The sequence below is a fragment of the Phycodurus eques genome, chromosome 14 (assembly GCF_024500275.1).
Source record: "Phycodurus eques isolate BA_2022a chromosome 14, UOR_Pequ_1.1, whole genome shotgun sequence".
NCBI lineage: Eukaryota > Metazoa > Chordata > Actinopteri > Syngnathiformes > Syngnathidae > Phycodurus > Phycodurus eques.
Window position 1 is genome coordinate 11838884 of NC_084538.1, and position 19890 is coordinate 11858773.

General features: G+C 40.2%; 1 protein-coding gene across 1 annotated transcript; it reads left to right on the forward strand.

Annotated features, from left to right (window-relative positions):
- Positions 1–1867: 1867 nt before the first annotated feature.
- On the forward strand, positions 1868–19325 carry prox2 (prospero homeobox 2). The gene is made up of 5 exons (XM_061696716.1): positions 1868–1891; positions 3146–4707; positions 9377–9484; positions 10659–10853; positions 19108–19325. Exons 2-5 carry the CDS (start codon positions 3184–3186, stop codon positions 19273–19275), a joined length of 1995 nt encoding a protein of 664 aa, XP_061552700.1. The 5' UTR covers positions 1868–1891; positions 3146–3183; the 3' UTR covers positions 19276–19325.
- Positions 19326–19890: the final 565 nt, after the last annotated feature.

The window sequence follows — 19890 nt, forward strand, 5'->3', positions numbered from 1 at the left end:
CAGTGGTTTTCCAAGCTCAGCCATGCAGCCGTCTGCATATAGGACATACGCCACTGTTATATACAGTTATCTTTACCTTGATGTGAAGTTGAGAAACAATTCCTTTTTAAAAACTTTTGCTCCTAACCGGAGTTAAATAATCCAGCCAATAGTCTCCATTTGCGAGAGGCTGCGTGTGTCCCTGTGTGCAAATGATTGACAGACTATTTGATCACCCATCCTGTCACTACACTTTCTGATTGACTATTCTTGTCCCTCAGTGTCAAGTTTTATAATCCACCCATCCATCCATCCATCCATCCATCCATTTCCTTTACAGCTTATCCTCACTCGGGTCGCGGGCTGCTGGAGCCTATCCCAGCTATCTTCGGGCAGGAGGCGGGGTAGATCCTGAACCGGTCACCAGCTAGTCGGAGGGCACATAGAGACAAACAACCATTCGCACTCAAGTTCACACCTACGGGCAATTTAGAGTCTTCAATCAACCTACCACGCATGTTTTTGGGATGTGGGAGGAAACCGGAGTGCCGGGAGAACATGCAAACTCCACACAGACGGGGCCGGGATTTGAACCCCGGTCCCCAGAGCTGTGAGGCAGATGTGCTAACCAGTTGGCAGATGTGCTAACCAGTTGTCCACCGTGCCGGCAAGTTTCAAAATAATAATTAGAATTAAATTAGAGGCATTAGATGGGGCCAAAGAGGGATGATTTTTCAAAAGATCATTTTAATAATATTCTACTGTCAGGTCAAGAAGGTATGACAAAAGGTATTTTTTTTTAAAACTGCAAATTGTACCTTTAATTGAATAATATAATTTAAATATTGAATGAGCATTATTATTATTAAATGAAACGTTTAACATAAAATACAAAACATTAGTAAAATATATTTTTGCATTTAATTGGTTACTTCAGTATAAATAACTATAAGTAATACAATCATGATGGCCAAGTAGTTTGTGGTCCATCTGCCTCAGAGTTCTGTGGTTGGGGGTTCGAATCTAGGCTCCGGCCTTCCTGTGTGTAGCTTGTATGTGCTGTTGGTGCTCTTTTCTTTTGGGTATACTCCGCTTTACACCCATATTCCCAAAACATGCATGTTCCCCTGAAGTCAGCTGGGATAGGGTCCAGCACACCCGCGACCAATGGGGAGAAGTGGTGAAGAAGATGGATTGATGGAGCGATTATACAACCAAAAATCAGGAATGTTTTTTTTCTCTCAATTTATTATTTAAATAAACTATTTCACATGAAATATACAAATATTAGTCATATAAACACGTGTATTTTTGTCTTTTTATTAGATTTTTTGTATATATTTAATTACATTTTAAATAATACAATTAAAAACAGTGCAGACATTATTATTAATTATATTATTATTATTATTAAGATAAACTGTTTTACACAAAATACAAAACTAACAGTAAAAAAATAATAATTTGACTTTTTTAAATTAAATGTTTGGGTAATTAATTTAATTACAATATAATACCATACAAAAACCGGCATGAATTACCATTTACTCTTAAAACAATTGTACATATTGTAGATTGACATTTTAACTCTTTTTTTTCTAACCACATCTACAAATGAGATCATTTGTAGGGTTAAAAATCTAATGTGGCTCTTAATAATCACAGCTGTTTGCCCGCTCCTGGGCTACACTCTTGTTATGTGACTTGTCCTACTTGTAAATAACCTTCCAGAATTTAACATATGGATATGCACACACAAAGCAGGTCCGAGGAGCCGAGCACGGGCAGGAGCTGTCAGTCAACTTTCCTCGCTAGTGATGCGTTCATGGTCACGCCTCTTGGAGCACTTCAGTGCATCTGCTGCCGCACTCCTCACATCACAGTGAGCGTGAGGCCACCAGCCCGGCAACAGGTAAGGGGGATCCCTGTCACTTTACTTCCTCTTTTTGTTCTTTAACAGTCAAGTGGTGTCCAAAGTGTTCATTCCACTGTTTTGTTGTTTTCTTTTAGAAGCTTTGATCACGTGATAGTTGACTTTTTAAGTTTCAACACATTTCCGGTTTTTAAAAACACCTTTAAATAGCTTGTTTTGTTTTTCATGAAAATATTTCTTAAAATGTAAGTGAAGGTTTACGACACTCGTTTCAGAGGTTGATATCTTTAAAACTTTAAATATGTTTATGTAAACTGCTTATTCCATTTATTCAGTCACTGTTTTGAGAATTAAGTAAAACAAATCTTATTAGTCATTTTAATGTAAACTTTTACATTGTAGAAACTACATTGTAAAGGAGTTAATAACTGTTGATTTCTACAAAATGTCAATCATTGTACCTTTTTTAAATAATTGAGGAAAAAGACAATTTCAGTGTTTAATGGCTTTAATTTTGTCTACACTTACAAATATTGTATTGAAGAAGAAAAAAAGCACACATCAAGTTAAACAATTTTACTGAAACACTGTAAAGTGTAATGTACATTAACAAATCAAAACTGTCGTTTTCAAATCCCATCTATTCTGGTTGCATGTTTTTTTAAGAATGCACTTATGGTCCATGATTAATTTTGTGACATCCAATGTGCAACTGAAATGAAATGAAAGCCAGCAAGAGGACACTATGAAAATGAAAAAGAGAGCGTGAATGGATGTTTGCTTGTTGATGATACAAAAACAGAGGATTCAAGACAATTGCTCTTATAAATAATTTATACACAGTTTTGAATCATGTTTCTTTTATCCTTTACGTTATTATCACATGATCAAAAGGAAGAAACTCTTATTGCTCCAAATCAAGGTTTTGCTTCCTTACCATCTTGCAAATACTGCAGCATTGGCTGATTTTTGCTGTGTGCAACAATCAATTTGCGTGTTCCAGCAGTATTCAAACTCTCAATTGTAACTACATTTTAGTGTATAAAAACATTAGGTTAAGGGTGATGAAAGCTGTAACTGTTTGGTCAAGATTATTTTGATAGTATATAAACTACAGGATATATATATATATTTAGAAACAATGTCCTTCAGAGCTTTTTCCTTTTCTGTTCACATACAAATGTAAAGCTATTGAGACATTTTTGAATGTGTCAGGATTGTTTTACTTTTTGAAAACTGTGATTCCTTCATTATTATGTACTTAATTGTGTTCATTGTACCCCATCTTTTCAGATTCTGATTTCGCAAAGAGTGTGTAGAGCTTAGCGAAAATGAACCTCAGCCCTTCAGACCAGAGTGTGCACAACTCCAATGAAGGCTGCCTGGAGGATGACAAACACAGCGTCATGCTGCCTTGCTTACGCAGAAACATCTACGATGAGCCACTTTCCTCATACTCCAATGGCTCAATCATATCTCAGCTTCTACGGAAGACCATGCACAGCAAAAGGGCACTAGAAGAAAGCCATTTCTACCTTTCCAACTCTACTACCACTGACTCTGGACAGGAGGACCGCAGCAGTGTGTCGTCAAAGGACAGTACAACGGAAGCATCCTCACCTAATTGCCACCTTTCTACAAGGTGCAGCTCAGAGGGAGAACCACCCATGACAGACCACCTTCAAGCGAAGCGAGCCCGAGTGGAGAACATCATCAGAGTGATGTCAGGTTCTCCCAACAACAGGCCACATGAGGACAATGAGCGGCCTGACCTTGATTCCCGAGACACCAGAGAGTCTCGAGAGGCATACCGGGAGAATAAACGCAAACAACGGCTACCTCAACATCAGGAGCACAGCATTGGAGGGCCGGCAAGTCAAAAACCTGGAAGAGATCACGATGATACTAACACCAAGGATGAGGAGTGCCACAAACTAAAAGAGCAGCTCCACAGCATGCAAAAGCTTCTATGTCAGCTCCAGGAAAAATTCCTTCAAGTTTATAAGCAGGAAGATGCAGCTCGCGACGACAAGGAAGCTGTAGCCACTGATTGTCACACCCCAGTGGGAAGCAACTACACGGGCGCCGAAGATGGTTGCGAGAGGAAGAGCAGGCTGATTTCAGAGCGTGAGGACAGAATGAAAGATGGTCAACCGACTCTTCAAAGAGAGAGTCAGAACCTTTGGGAAATCTTGAAGCAGGAGCTCTCCAGTGCTATGAATGACTGTGTGGACCGAGTGTTGACCAAGGTGTCCTCATCAGGGCTCGATCTATCCTCTCAACAGCGAATGTGCCCATCTCCAGAGATGCAGATCAGTTTGAGTGCAGGCCAAAAGAACCAACAAGATGGTTCAATACAGGAGCACCTGCAGGCTGAAGAGAGCCCCACCAAGCCCCACTCTTTGGAGTGTTATGATAACTCAGAGGTGCATCAGGACCAGACAGAAGCACTCTCACTGGTGGTTCGCAAACCAGTGACAACACCTCTGAGCTCAGTCACCTCCACAGTGAAGAGGCCCTATCCTGTTCACCAGACGCCATTCCAGTTCAACTACAGTGCCCCTCTGCATGAAAGCCAGATCCTGGAACACCTTCTCAAGTACGGGCCACACACTAACTTTGGGGGTCTCCACTGCATGCCCCATTCAATGGACAGGACCTCTCCAGACCCAGTAGACCTACCTTGGGACACCATTGCATTGCGATCCAAAGTGACACCCAGTCACATCAGCCACCACTCTCGCCCCTCTGCACTGGGGCCTGTGACGGTCGAGACTCTGTGCCTCCCTCATGTCAAACTAGAGTGTGGTGAGCTGCAAAGTATGGCCGAACGAAACCCCTACATGTCTCTCAACATATCCTTTCACCAAAGTAGCCTTTGAGGGAGACAATAGTGTGATTTTCATTTTTTACGTGATGCAGCCTGCGTTCACACATGGCAGGAGAATTGGTTAACAAAGAAAACTAGAAAGTACTCCAGAGAGTTCATATAATTTCTTTTTAAGTATGTTGAATTTAAAAGAGAAGACCAAAGAGAAATTTATCACAGAGGCCAAAGTTTGTTTGTTCGTTTGATAATGAGCTACCAATACACTCATAAAAATGATTCAAGCCCTTCTTTCATGCAACATTTATTTTATGTTTAATTTTTCTAAAACAAATCTAATTAACAACTTATACATGTACTTTTTGTTAAGCTGAAGTAATAGTTTCACTTTGACTTTCATGAACTCAAAACAAATGTTTGATTTGAAATTTGAATTGGGACCGCCCATTGCAACGCTCAGACACTTGTTCCTTGCGCTCTCAGCTTGCTTTCTTTATCGACATTCGACAATTTGTGGCGGCGCTGCTGCGGAGAAAGACAGCTGTAATTTCCCTCCCTGGTGAGTACTGAGTGTTTTTATAATTCTTTTATTTAAAAAAAAAACAACCTTTCCCAAAAGACCGCGAAGACCCTCAGCGTAGTTGGGCAGGCATTATGGGCTAGCTAGCTAGCTAGCTATGCTAGGTTTAACTGCTAGTAGGACTACTCGTGTTTGTAGTTACTCTAGTGTTTTAACCGCATAACGTGTTCTGGAAAAAATAGTGTACGCGTACGTTCGGAAGCTACGAACGTGAATTATTAACGAATAATTGGTTTTGCCAGATGCCCCCTCTGCATAGCGCCCCACCTCCCACCCCCACCACTCGTGGAGTCTGCTCAATGTATGTAGAATTGAAAGTTAAGTGACGTGTGTGCTTTATTCACTTATCAAAAATCGCCTTATGAATGCAAGGCAGGTCATTTATGGGGCATTTATAGTACAGTATATTGTTAAAACACCAAAGGGTAACTAAACTGCCCATTGAGAGACGAGTAACACCTGGCACGTGACCGCCTTCTCTCCTCGCGCCCCTTTTTCTTTCTGCAAGCGAATCAAGTTGGGCAAAACATTTAAGAGTTTGTGACCAAGTGTCGTGCGTACATTAAAGTGAGTACAGTACGTATTGTTTACGTTAACCGCACTGGTCTGTTAATCACGGTATTTTATTTGCTGATACTGAATCAGTGCTATTTTTAGCTGCTCCGCCACTATTGCGTTAAGAGTTAGCAAGACTGCTCGTCATTTTATTCTATCCCACTCTTGACCATAACAACTGATAAACCGTTGGTTTAAACTGCTGTATGTAATTTTGTATCTGGATTTCTGTTTGTTATCCCCCGTGTGTTGCATTTTAATTAATTTGTTTTCTGTTTTTGTGTTGTTATTCAGCCCGCGGTAGCTAAGGATGCAGAAAGGAACATCACCACCACAGTCATAAAGATTTACACAATCTGAAAAGATCGATATGATGAGCCAGAGGATGTGGGAATTGTGATCGAGGGCATTAAAGTCCGCAACAACGCTGGCAGTGTCATCATGGTGTTGATCATGCTGTTTGGGCTAATCTTGGCACTTCATCTAGTCTTTCCAGTAAACCTGAAGTACACTTCTGAGTTTTTACAGACGATCATTATGAACTTAGATGGACCCAAGCTAAAAGCAAAGGTACAGCAGCTGAAAATCTAACTTTTTTTTCACAAGGGACAGTCAGGGTGTGTGCTCACAGTCCAAGACTATCATTTAAGATGCTTTTCTAGTACTTAAAATGTATTAATTCAAAATACACTAACCTGCGTTGCTATATGAGTGACAGGACTCACAGGTGTTTTATACAACTACAAAGAAGCTTAAAAATTTAAGCATGTAAAGTTCAAAATGCATTTCCAAAGAATGTAGTTGTATTTTGTGAGTTTTCAATAAAAACACATTTACCAGATTTTGTGTTGTGTGAAATAAATTGTGGGGAGGGGTAAACGCTAAAATTATTTATTTTAGACTAATTATAGTAATTTGAGTTGGACTGATGTGAATCAATGTAGGCCACTTAATGTACTTATTTTACTTTGGCTGTATTTGATGAACATTGGTTTGGCTGACTCAATTATATCACATTACATGGAACTACGAAGTTTGAGTTGGAGTTACACAAATAAAATGGATGGAAAACCCTCCCAAAATTTATTTGTGTTCATCCAGTGAGTCATCTTTTTGAGTGTAATAGTGATTAATACATATCAACACATAGCAATCTTTAGATATCATATTAGGGATAGAAATTTCACAAAATATCCTTGATCCATTTATGGGAAAAACTAAGAAACTAAACCTTGAATTATCATTCTTTAAATATAAATTATGGGATAGGAGAATATCTTTTCGTATTGAATTGAGCAGAACAATGCTGCCTGAATAAGTTGTGCCACAGTTAAATTTTGCATGGATGCAGGCCAGCCTCTCAGCTGATGTGATGATGATATTCTTTAGACTTCAAAGTTGAGGGTAAGCTATGTAGAAAACAAAGTCTGGACAGTGACTTCCGCAGACATATTGACACCCAGATTGCCATAACGTCACTATGTAGTGGAATGCAAGCAATTGATTGCCACCCAGGCGGTGCTGGGATTTGAACCCCGGTCCTCAGAACTGTGAGGCAGATGTGCTGCTACACACACACACACACACACACACACATATATATATATATATATATATATATATATATATATATATATATATATATATATAAATCTTCATGATCAAGAAATTGTACAGCTCCAGATGTCATGCTTAATATGCCTGATAGAGTAGCATCTAGCGCAATCTGATTGGACACTTGAGTAATTGCTTTAAGGCAAAGCCACATCAGAAGTTGATTCTAGTTGAGTGTTTGTTCTGACAAAAGTAACAGATAACCTGTCTTTAACAAACTACACATTTTGTTCCGGGATTAGTTTTGAATCGGTTGAGCTGAGAGCTACTTCTTCTCTTTCGGCATGTTTCTAAAACTTGTGATGTTTGTATGAATGAGATTTACCTAAATTTTGGCCCTTCCTGATCCAACACTTACAATTCCAGGTTTGTAATTGGCGCTTGACGCATGTTAGGGGCAATGAACGAAAGTGAAAGACAGCACCATGTACCACTAAACTACCAACTGCCATTAGGGGTAATGAAAATAATTAGAACAAATTATACTTTGATATGCAATAGTGTGTATGCATGTACTAGCGCGCAGTAGTCACAAAAGTATTATATTGCAATGTGTCTTAAAAAAAAGTAAAAAAAAAAAAGAATCAAGTCAATACTATGCTATAGTATCGTTATACTGACACAATGTTTGGCGGTGTCTCATCTTTTTACGCTACCTATAATTGAGCTTTGGCTCGGTGGTCAGTTTTAGAATGGGCAGCGCCAGTAACTTCAAGGAGAATTTATTGCTTTGATCTTGCCCCCCCCCCCCCCCCCCACCATTGAAAATTACTGCATCTTCTTTAATCTGAGCGGAGAAATGACTTTAAGTCCGCAAAAAGACAAATAAAAAGGAATACAAGGCTTTGATAAGAATTGCCAGGAACAAAAGCCGACTTTTCAAAGGCAGCGAAAGCATCGTGTTGTTTCAGGAAGCGTCATTTTTTTTCATACTTGAAAAGGTGCAGGATCTATTTCTACATCATCATAGTGATGGGGGTGCACAGAAAAGGTCACATCTGAGTGCTGGTGGAAACCACAAGTGCCTCCCAACCATAACACTTGAGCTCTTGTCTTGAGTATGTGTTATTGCGTACCTTTGTGAGAATGCACACAATTGTACAAGAGTACAAGATGACAGCAGCAGCTCTGACTTCTGTGAATGCTGAAAGAAAACTAGTAGGGCACAAGATGCTCCAGTCACGTCCATTGCTTAAACCACGTGATGACTATCATTAGTTTGATTACATTTATTGTACCTCATGGAGGAAATAATTTAGTCAGTATATCTTGTTTATCTAATGCGGGAGAAATATTTGATCGGGATTTATTTTAGCTTTCGAGTGCAAAGGGAAGTGCTTCTCTTTGAACAATAGCACATTAATCTTTCATCCCCACATCCCTGTTTCAAAGCTAGGCTTTTCTAATAAATGTATCATGTTGTGCCCTGATGAAGAAATTTTGTGACCTGAGGCATGGTGGTGGACTACAGAGGAAATGCTCCATAGCATCTTCATTGCCACAGGGGGGAAACATGAGTAGAAGCTGCACTCATTAAATTGCTGTGTATAACCCTCTAAATACCTATTTTTAATCAAAAACTTAAAAAGAACAAAATAGCCAGAAGTAAAATTAAACCACCTTGAACCCCCCTTTTTTATTTTCATTATTATTATTTTTTTTTAAGAAAAGCCTGTGACATATGCTGTCTTTAAATGAGCTCTTTTTTTGTTTTAACAGCCTGCCATGAAGTGCTTTGCTCGCTAATTAAAAATCCCTAATCTAATTCTTAATTCTGTTTTGCCAATAAGCACATGTTAGGGTCATTATTGACTCGAGCTACTCTTCAGCCAAATTAAATTTAGCTGAAGATTGATGCAACACAATACTCGGCTCCACTATCACCTTGCACTGCACTGCACTACATGTTACTATTTGTCCGTGCGTCTGCCTTAACGTGATGGTGAACATCCAGGAGGGTCTCACCCCGAGTCACTTGAAGAAGGCCAAACTGATGTTCTTCTACACTCGCTACCCCAGCTCCAATGTCTTGAAGACATTCTTCCCTGATGTCAAGGTAGTATTCTGTATATCAAATTTAACAACTTCTAAAACTGTTTCTCCTGCGTCTAACTCCTGGGATCAACTTGTCAGTGTGTGTTTGGGACAGAAAAGAGCCGCAGTGTGTCGGAGGAGAGAAACAAAAACGCAGAGGGTTTAAATAACAAAGCCACTGAGCTGCTAGTGTGTCCTAGGGGCAAAGGGAGATACAGAGCCATTCTCTGTTTAAAAAAAGCCACTCCAGTCAGCAAATGGAGTGACAAAGGACTCTGTAAGCAAGGCATTGCTATTGAGTGTCAACAGAGTTGGTATTAGAGACTTGCTGGCCCTGAACACAACATCCTGTTGGCCTCGGTCTTGTGTCTCTAGCTGTTCTTAGCTCCCAGCTTCCCTTCTTTTTGTCTTTGCATCATTTCTTTTCACACCATCGATGCTGCATTATAAATTTCTCCAAAATGCTTCTTCTGTCCCCGCCTATCATCCCTCATCCTCCCTCAGTCTGGGCCCCTGCCTCCCAATCTATGTTGACCCCTGGGTCAGGGGGGAGGATGCTGCGGCGGCAGCCTGCGAACGTCTCCTCCTTGCTTACAATCCGGCGGTGGGAAGTGGCACCGAACAAAAGAGCGCCTAATCCCAGTGTCTGATTCCATCCTATCAGCCCGAGTCAACGAGAGGGAAGCTTCCTTCTGTCCTTACCACACCACGTTCACACCCATCACACCAGTGGGAAGAAGCGTCTTTGATGCCTGCCCAGCCCTTAGGCCTTTTTTTTCTATCTTTCACCCAGCTTTCTGGATGACGAGATAGAACAACACGACTAATGTCAAGACTGCCTTTAGAAATACAAAGGCCTGGCAGGTTTTTTTAATTTATTTTTTAACTGTGGACATTGGTGGGAAAAGATCAGCACAATTTTTGTCTCGTATAAATAGGCTGACAGACTATTAGCTGGAAGTTTGCCCCACAGGTACTGAATGTAAGTTACTGCAGTCAATTATTGTGAGAGCCTTCAATAACACACATCTGCCACAGAGTCAGTTTAATTGATTTGATTTCAAAGCACAGGCCTTAATAATTTTAATTGAATTGAAGTCTCAAATAGGAATGAGCAATTCACCCATTTTCTTTGGCCTTCTAATATCCCTATGAAACATTCTATTTTTTTTAAAAACATTTTTTTCTGTTTCCAGTTCAATCGGTGCATCACATCTCAGCTGATCAAGTGGTTCAGTAACTTCAGGGAGTTCTACTACATCCAAATGGAGAAGTTTGCCCGCCAAGCCATTGTAGACGGCATCAGTGAAGTCAAAGAAATCACAGTCAGCAGAGACTCCGAGCTGTTCCGTGCACTCAACATGCACTACAACAAGGCCAATGACTTCCATGTAAGTGCTGCTTGTTGGTCAATAATTCATCTTTTATATTGCATGTTATATTGTTACCTCAGCCAGGGAGCTTCGGGTTTTATTGACTTGGGTTTGTCATCCCATAAGATCAGGTTTTAAATTGTGCTTGTGAAAGATGTATAAGAATAATTTTTAGAGCTTTAACCCCTTTTAGATATTAAGAGCCCAACAATTGCTTAAATATTGGAGGAGGTTTGCACTTTCTAATAGTGCTCTGTTTTAGTGTATTGTGATTTCAAATTCCACAAATTATTTTTTCTTACATTGTTCAATTTTGTGGCAGCACTGTGGCCTAGCCAATTTCACTTAATTTGTCTGAAAATTATTATTTATTAATAGTACAATCATGCTGGTGACATACAGTGGGTACAGAAGTATTCAGACCCCCTTAAAGTTTCACTCTATATTGTAGCCATTTGCTAAAATAATTTAAGTTCAGTTTTTTCCACAATGTACACACAGCAACCCATATTTACAGAAAAAAACGGAATTGTTGAATTTTTTGCAGATATGTTAAAAAAAGAAAAACTGAAATATCACACAGTCATAAGTATTCAGACCCTCTGCTGAGTATTTAGCAGAAGCACCCTTTTGAGCTAACACAGCCATGAGTCTTTTTGGGAATGATGCAACAAGTTTTTCACACCTGGATTTGGGGATCATCTGCCATTCCTTGCAGATCCTCTCCATTTCTGTCAGGTTGGATGGTGAACGTTGGTGGGCAGCCATTTTCAGGTCTCTCCAGAGATGCTCAATTGGGTTTAAGTTAGGGCTCTGGCTGGGACAGCCAAAGACAGTCACAGAGTTGTTCTGAAGCCACTCCTTCGGTATTTTAGCTGTGTGCTTAGGGTCATTATCATTTTTGAAGGTGAACCTTCGGCCCAGTCTGATGTTCTGAGCACTCTGGAGAAGGTTTTTGTCCAGGATATTCCTGTACATGGCCGCATTAATCTTTTCTTCGATTGCAACCAGTCTCCCTGGCCCTGCAGCTGAAAAATACCCCCACAGCATGATGCTACCACCATCATGCTTCACTGTTGGGACTGTATTGGACAGGTGATGAGCAGTGCCTGGTTTTCGCCACAAATGCCACTTAGAATTAATGCCAACAATTTGTATCTTGGGCTCATCAGACCACTGAATCTTATTTCTCACCATCTTGGAGTCCTTCAGGTGTTTTTTTTTTTTTAGCAAACTCCATGCGGGCTTTCATGTGTCTTGCACTGAGGAGAGGCTTCCGTCGGGCCATTCTGCCATAAACCCCTGACTGGTGGAGGGCTGCAGTGATGGTTGACTTTCTAGAACTTTCTCCCATCTCCGACTGCATCTCTGGAGCTCAGCCACAGTGATCTTTGGGTTCTTCTTTACCTTTCTCACCAAGGCTCTTCTCCCCCGAATTGCTCAGTTTGGTCAGACGGCCAGCTCTAGGAAGGGTTCTGATCGTCCCAAACGTCTTCCATTTCAGGAATATGGAGGCCACTGTGCTCTTAGGAACCTTAAGTGCCACAGACATTTTTTTGTAACCTTGGCCAGCTCTGTGCCTCGCCACAATTCTGTCTCTGAGCTCTTCAGGCAGTTCCTTTGACCTCATGATTCTCATTTGCTCTGACATGCACTGTGAGGTGTAAGGTCTTATATAGAGAGGAGTGTGGCTTTCCTAATCAAGTCCAATCAGTATAATAAAACACAGCTGCACTCCAATGAAGGAGAACCATCTTAAGGATGATCAGAAGAAATGGACAGCAAGTGAGTTAAATATATGAGTGTCACAGCAAAGGGTCTGAATAATTATGGCTGTGTTGTATTTCAGTTTTTCTTTTTTAATAAATCAGCAAATATTTCAATTTTTTTTTCTGTCAATATGAGGTGCTGTGTGTTTATTAATGAGGAAAAAAATGAACTTAAATGATTTTAACAAATGGCTGCAGTATAACAAAGGGGGAAAAATATAAGGGGGTCTGAAAACTTTCCATACCCATTGTATAGTGACAGACAGAACAATTAAATACTCTTCCATTAGATGGTACAAACCCCAATTCCAATGACGTTTCAACATTGTGTAAAATCTAAATAAAAACAGAATACAATGATTTTCACATTCTTTTCAATATTCAATTCTATACTTTAAAAAAAAAACATTTAATGTTCAATCTAATGAATGTTGTTTTTTTTGGGCAAATATTCTAATATATAAATTTGATGCCTGCAACCCCCCCCCCCCCCCCCTAAAACAACAAAAAAACTTTGATAGGAGCAACACAATACTGGGAAAGTTGAGGAATGATAATAATATACCTACAAATGCAAGTTAAAACTCTACCATGCAAAGCGAAAGTCATATATCAACAACACCCAGAAATGCTGCCGGCTTCTCTGGGTCCGAGCTCATCTGAGATGGACTGTCGCAAAGTGTAACAGTGTGCTGGGGTCTGACGAGTTCACATTTCAAATTATTTTTGGAAATCATGGACATCATGCCCTCCGGGTCAAAGAGTAAAAGGACCCTATAATTTGTTATCAGCCAAAGTTCAACAGCCAGCATCTGTGATGGTATGGGGGGGTGTTAGTGCCGATGGCATAGCTAACTCTGGGAAGGCATCATCAATGCTGAAAGGTACATACAGGTTTTGGAGGAAGATATGCTGCCATCCAAGCAAAACAGAATTTCTGCGATGTCCCTGCTTATTTAGTCAACAGTGGCTTCGTAGTGAAAAAAAGTGAGAGTACGAGAAGAAGTTCAGACCTGTCTCCCATTGAAAATGTGTGGCACATTTGAGGCGCAAAATATGACAACGGAGAGTCCTGACTGTTGAGCAACTGAAGTGTTACATCAAGCAAGAATGGGAAAGAATTCCACCAACAAAGCTAAAGAATTGAAAATTTTTTGCAAATCATTGTATTCTGTTTTTATTTACAAAAAAAATAAACCAACTTCATTGAAATTGGGGTTTGAAGAGGATACAATAAACCTCTGTTGCCTTTGATACAACAAAATAAGTAATTTTCTTCCTGCTAGTTCATTAGCTTTGTGTTCAATTAAACAGATGTCACACTAAGTAAGTACATTTGTGAGGAAATAGAGATGACATCATAATTACTTCACTATTCATACGTTTTGTGACCCGTTTGTTTTGGTGGTGTGTAAAATGGGTGGCTCGAAAAACGTTGGAAAATACTTCTCTAGATGTACTTCATGCTCAACTGTGTCAAACGCTTAAGAAAGATCAATAAAAAGAGGAACATGATTAAGTTTGATATCCAAAATGTGCAATATCATTCACAACCTTCATGGTTGCTGACACAGTACTATGCCCAGCAGTAGCGTCGAACTGGAAGGAAAAAGGGGACAACTGTCCAAGGGGCCCTGATCATTTGGTGGGAGCCCTCGCTGTCCGGGAGGTGGCCCAAAGTCTGCTTAATTATGTCGACTACTGCTACTCTGCACTGTAGGGTCTATAGTACTTTGTTGTCTGTTTGCCTGTAGTCAAAGAATATTCATGTTAGATGAACTGAAGGCTATCGCTCAAGGGTGTACACTGCATCTTGCCCAGTCAGCTAGAGTAGATATACAGAAGTATAGAACATTTTAAAAATAGCCACATCAGCATTCTCATTACTACCTAGCCAAGGTATGTCAGAGCTCCTGCATGTGACTCACTCCTCACCTCCATCCTCCTACTGACCTGTGTGTCACACTGCACCTGTGGCTTGCCAGCCTTTGCTGCCTTTATCTAAACTGCAGAGTGATGCTTTATCAAACTGTGGGAAGAGGAAGCCGCAAAATCCGGCTAAAACAACTCCGGATTAGAGGACCCGTACGCCTGAGCGAGGCCGAGATTGCTACTGATGCGGAATGCTGAGAAAGATGCTGTGGATTGCGAGGCAGAAGGCCACTCAGTGGGAAAGGGATGAGACCGTTTTCTTTACCTTGGGACTAAGACATTCCTTTCCCAGAGATGCTTTGTGTCAGGAGATGAGGGGAAAGAAAAATAACTAATGCCAACAACTAGTGCTGACTGCCTGGCCAGTTGATGGGAAACAAGGCGGTATTCTCCCAGCATACCTTGTGAGTGCACCTCATGAGTGGTAATATTATTGTTCATTCATAAACACCGTGCATAGGTTTACAACTAATCTTTTGTCACATCTCACCTGTGTCATTACCTAGTGTCTTTGGCCGTTTTCTGGTGTGTGTGTGCGTGTGTGTGTGTGTGTGTGGGTGAGGATAATATAAATAGACACAAAAATCCTTTTTTATTGCAGTGCACCATTAATGTTATGAATGTTTCTATTTTCATAATTTCTTTTGCGTCTTATTCTCACCAACAATTTGTCTGCAGGGACTATTTGGATTGGGTGAAAATGAGCTACAATTTACAGTCAGTCACATCATTATTTCAGTTTTAGTATTTTAGTTTTACAACCCCAATTCCAATGAAGTTGGGACGTTGTGTTAAACATAAATAAAAACAGAATACAATGATTTGCAAATTATGTTCAACCTATATTTAATTGAATACACTACAAAAACAAGATATTTGATGTTCAAACTGATAAACTTTAGTTTTTTTTAGCAAATAATTATTAACTTAGAATTTTATGGGTGTGACACGTTCCAAAAAAGCTGGTACAGGGTCATGTTTACCACTGTGTTGCATCACCTTTTCTTTTAACAACATTCAATAAACGTTTGGGAACTGAGGACACTAATTGTTGAAGCTTTGTAGGTGGAATTCTTCCCATTCTTTCTTGATGTACAGCTTCAGCTGTTCAACGTTCCGGGGTCTCCGTTGTCGTATTTTACGTTTCATAATGCGCCACACATTTTCAATGGGAGACAGGTCTGGATTGCAGGCAGTCCAGTCTTGTACCCGCACTCTTTTACTACAAAGCCACGCTGTTGTAACATGTGCAGAATGTGGTTTAGCATTGTCTTGCTGAAATAAGAAGGGGACATGAAAAAGACGTTGCTTGGATGGCAGCATGTTTCTCCAAAACCTGTATGTACCTTTCAGCATTAATGGTGCCTTCACAGATGTGTAAGTTACCCATGCCATGGGCACTAACACAGCCCCATACCATCACAGATGCTGGCTTTGGAACTTTGCGTCCATAACAGTCCAGATGGTTCTTTTCCTCTTTGGCCCGGAGGACACGACGTCCACAATTTCCCAAAACAATTTGAAATGTGGACTCGTCAGACCACAGAACACTTTTCCACTTTTCATCAGTCCATCTTAGATGAGCTACGGCCCAGAGAAGCTGGCGGCGTTTCTGGGTGTTGTTGATGAATGGCTTTTGCTTTACGTAGTAGAGTTTCAAGTTGCACTTAAGTTGGGATGTAGCGCCAAACTGTATTTACTGACATGGGTTTTCTGAAGTGTTCTTGAGCCCAGGTGGTGATATCCTTCACACATTGATGTCGGTTTTTGATGCAGTGCCGCCTGAGGGATCGAAGGTCACGGGCATTCAATGTTGGTTTTTGGCCTTGCCACTTACATGCAGTGATTTCTCCAGATTCTCTGAACCTTTTGATGATATTATGGACCGTAGATGATGAAATCCCTAAATTCCTTGCAATTGTACGTTGAGGAACATTGTCCTTAAACTGTTCGACTATTTTCTCACGCACTTGTTCACAAAGAGGTGAACCTCGCCCCATCTTTGCTTGTGAATGACTGAACAATTCAGGGAAGCTCCTTTTATACCCAATCATGGCACCCACCCGCTCCCAATTAGCCTGTTCACCTGTGGGATGTTCCAAACAGGTGTTTGATGAGCATTCCTCAACTTTCTCAGTCTTTTTTGCCACCTGTCCCAGCTTTTTTGGAACATGTTGCAGCCATAAAATTCTAAGTTAATGATTATTTGCTGTAGTGGTACACTCGCCTGACTTTGGTGCAGGCAGCATGGGTTCAGTTCCCACTCAGTGACGGTGTGAGTGCGAATGGTTGTCCGTGTCTATATGTGCCCTGCGACTGACTGGCGACCAGTTCAGGGTGTGGCCCGGAGTCAACTGGGATAGGCTCCAGCGCCCTGCGACCCTAACCAAGATAAGCAGTGTTGAAAATGAAAGGATGAGTTGGAGGAATATTTGCTAAAAACAATAAAGTTAATCAGTTTGAACATTAAATATATTGTCTTTGTTGTGTATTCAATAAAATATAGGTTGAGCATGATTTTCAAATCATTGTATTGTGTTTTATTTATGTTTAACACAACATGGAATTGGGGTTGTATTATATTTCCAAGTAAAAGAAAATAAAAAATAGGATAACAGATTTCTACCTAACACAAATGGAATGAGCTTTGCACAAACACAGTTTCCCTGATTGACCAGGAGAAAAATTAACTCGCAACATTGTTTTGGAGGAAATACTAAGGGAGTAGTTTTCAATCTAGAAAATATTTCAGGAATAATCGAGAAAATAATGGCTTATTATTATTATTATTATTATTTATTATTATTATTATTAGTAGTAGTAGTACAGAGTTGTTTTAATAATGTAACAGTAAATTTTAATTATATACAGTAGCACTCCTCACAGAGAGGATTTACAAAGTATGAGATTGCGCGAGTCAAAAACATCCAGTTAATGCAAGAAAAAAAAAAATAAACAATCAAGTCTTATTTACTGCCTAAACAAATGTTCTTTAACTGATTTTTAAAAGTTTAATGAAGTAATTATAATACAGTAAATGCTTTGTAGCTATAGCACAAAACTCCACAGCTGAAGTCATGCTGTTCTTGTTAATATCAGAAACGATGTAAGGCTGCCTCAACTGCTTCAGAACAAGATTACTCATCAATCATCCATCCATCCATCCATTTTCTGAGCCGCTTCTCCTCACTAGGGTCGCGGGCGCGCTGGAGCCTATCCCAGCTGTCATCGGGCAGGAGGCGGGGTACACCCTGAACTGGTTGCCAGCCAATCGCAGGGCACATAGGAACAACCAACCATTCGCACTCACAGTCATACCTACGGACAATTTATAGTCTTCAATCAACCTACCACGCATGTTTTTGGGATGTGGGAGGAAACCGGAGTGCCCGTAGAAAACCCACTCAGGCACGGGGAGAACATGCAAACTCCACAAAGGCGGGGCCAGGGATTGAACCCAGGTCCTCAGAACTGTGAGGCTGACGCTCTAACCAGTCGGCCACCGTGCCGCCTACTCATCAATCAATTCCACACATTTTAACAGAATTATTAATAATCAATTAATCAATGACTATGCCCACACTCTCTTCTCTTGTCAGGGAATTATTTACTTTCAATTAATTGTCTGAAAATTATAATTTTTTAATTTAAAATATATCTTGGCGGCATGGTGGTTGACTGGTTAGCACATCTGTCTCACAGTTATGAGGACAGGGGTTCAAATCACGGCCTTGCATGTGTGGAGTTTGCATGTTCTCCCCATGCCCGTGTGGGTTTTCTCCGGGTACTCCGGTTTCCTCCCACATCCCAAAAACATGCACGGTAGGTTGACTGAAGACTCTAAATTGCCTGTAGGTGTGAATGTGAGGGTGAATGGTTGTTTGTTTATATGTGCCCTGCGATTGGCTGGCGAACAGTTCAGGGTGTACCCCACCTCTCGCCCGAAGACAGCTGGGATAGGCTCCAGCACGCCCGCAACCCTAGTGACGATAAGCGGTACAGAAAATGGATGGATGGACAAATGTATCTTTGTTCGTCTATGGCAGCAACGTATAGTGACAAGCAGAACAATTAATTGCTGTTCCAATAGATGACAGAAGGTACAATAAACCTGAATATCCACCTGTTGCCATTCATACAAAAAAATAAGTCATGGCTTCCTGCAAGTATATCAGCTAAGGCTGCCTCAACTGCTTCAGAACTGCTTCAGAACAGGATTCAACAGGCCCAGATTTCAAGTAAATTTGTATGTCAATTGAAACATGATGGTCAACATTTCAGTATACATACATTATATAACTATATTATTAGTAGTAGTAGTAGTAGTTTTTGGTTGGCAACGTGTCTTGATCTTTCTCACTTGGTGCCTTGGTTCAATAAACGGTAGGAAACACTAAACAGCTAAACAGTTGCGAAGATGTGTTGTGAAGGGATACACCACAGCTTGTCTGCTGGTATAAGCTCATTAGTCAGTACTGATGGAACATTTTATAGTGTAAAGTTTCTACTTTAACCTTGTTCGTTTTAGCCACAGTATACTGTCTTTATTCTCCACTTGCCTTCTTTTCCAGGTTCCTGACAAATTCCTGGAGGTTGCTGAGATCACGTTGCATGAGTTTTACAAAGCCATTTCTGTGGCCAAAGATTCAGACCCCTCCTGGAAGAAGGCCATCTACAAGGTCATCTGTAAACTGGACAGTGATGTTCCTGACGAATTCAAGACATCCTCCTATTTGTAGGCCAAAGGGGATAAATGTGACAACAAGTATAGGAATTGGTGACAGGGGAAAGCTAGTCAATTGAATATTATGATAATTTCTTGTTGTGCTTTTTACTAGTGAAGTGAAATGTAGCTGTTGGATTATATTGGATGACTAGACTGTAGTTTGTTAATATTCTTGTTACATCATGATCAAATGAATGATTAATGCTTTTTGTGTATTATACTGTATTGCTCATGTTTACTTATATAATCTGCTGAGGTACAATTAGACAATTATTGAGTTTGTAGTGCCAAATGTTTCCAGAAATGTAATCCTTTTTCAATGCCATCAATTGGGGCTGGGCCTTTGACTACATTTCCTTGATTGACTGTGGGAGATGTTAATTAATTGTAATTTAAAAATATACTGTATATTTTAATGAGATGGGAAAGTCTCTCTTAAAAACGTTCTGGACTCATCTTTCGATACAAGTGTTTTATTGAGCTGTAAATTGCAGCCTACATGAGTTGTGCCATAGCGTGGAAGGAGCTCAACTTCCCTTGGGTGTTGTTCTTTTTTAGACCACAAACTAGTTGAGACTGAATCAACCTAAGCAACAATCAATTAAATATCAGTTTTCAATTCTAAACA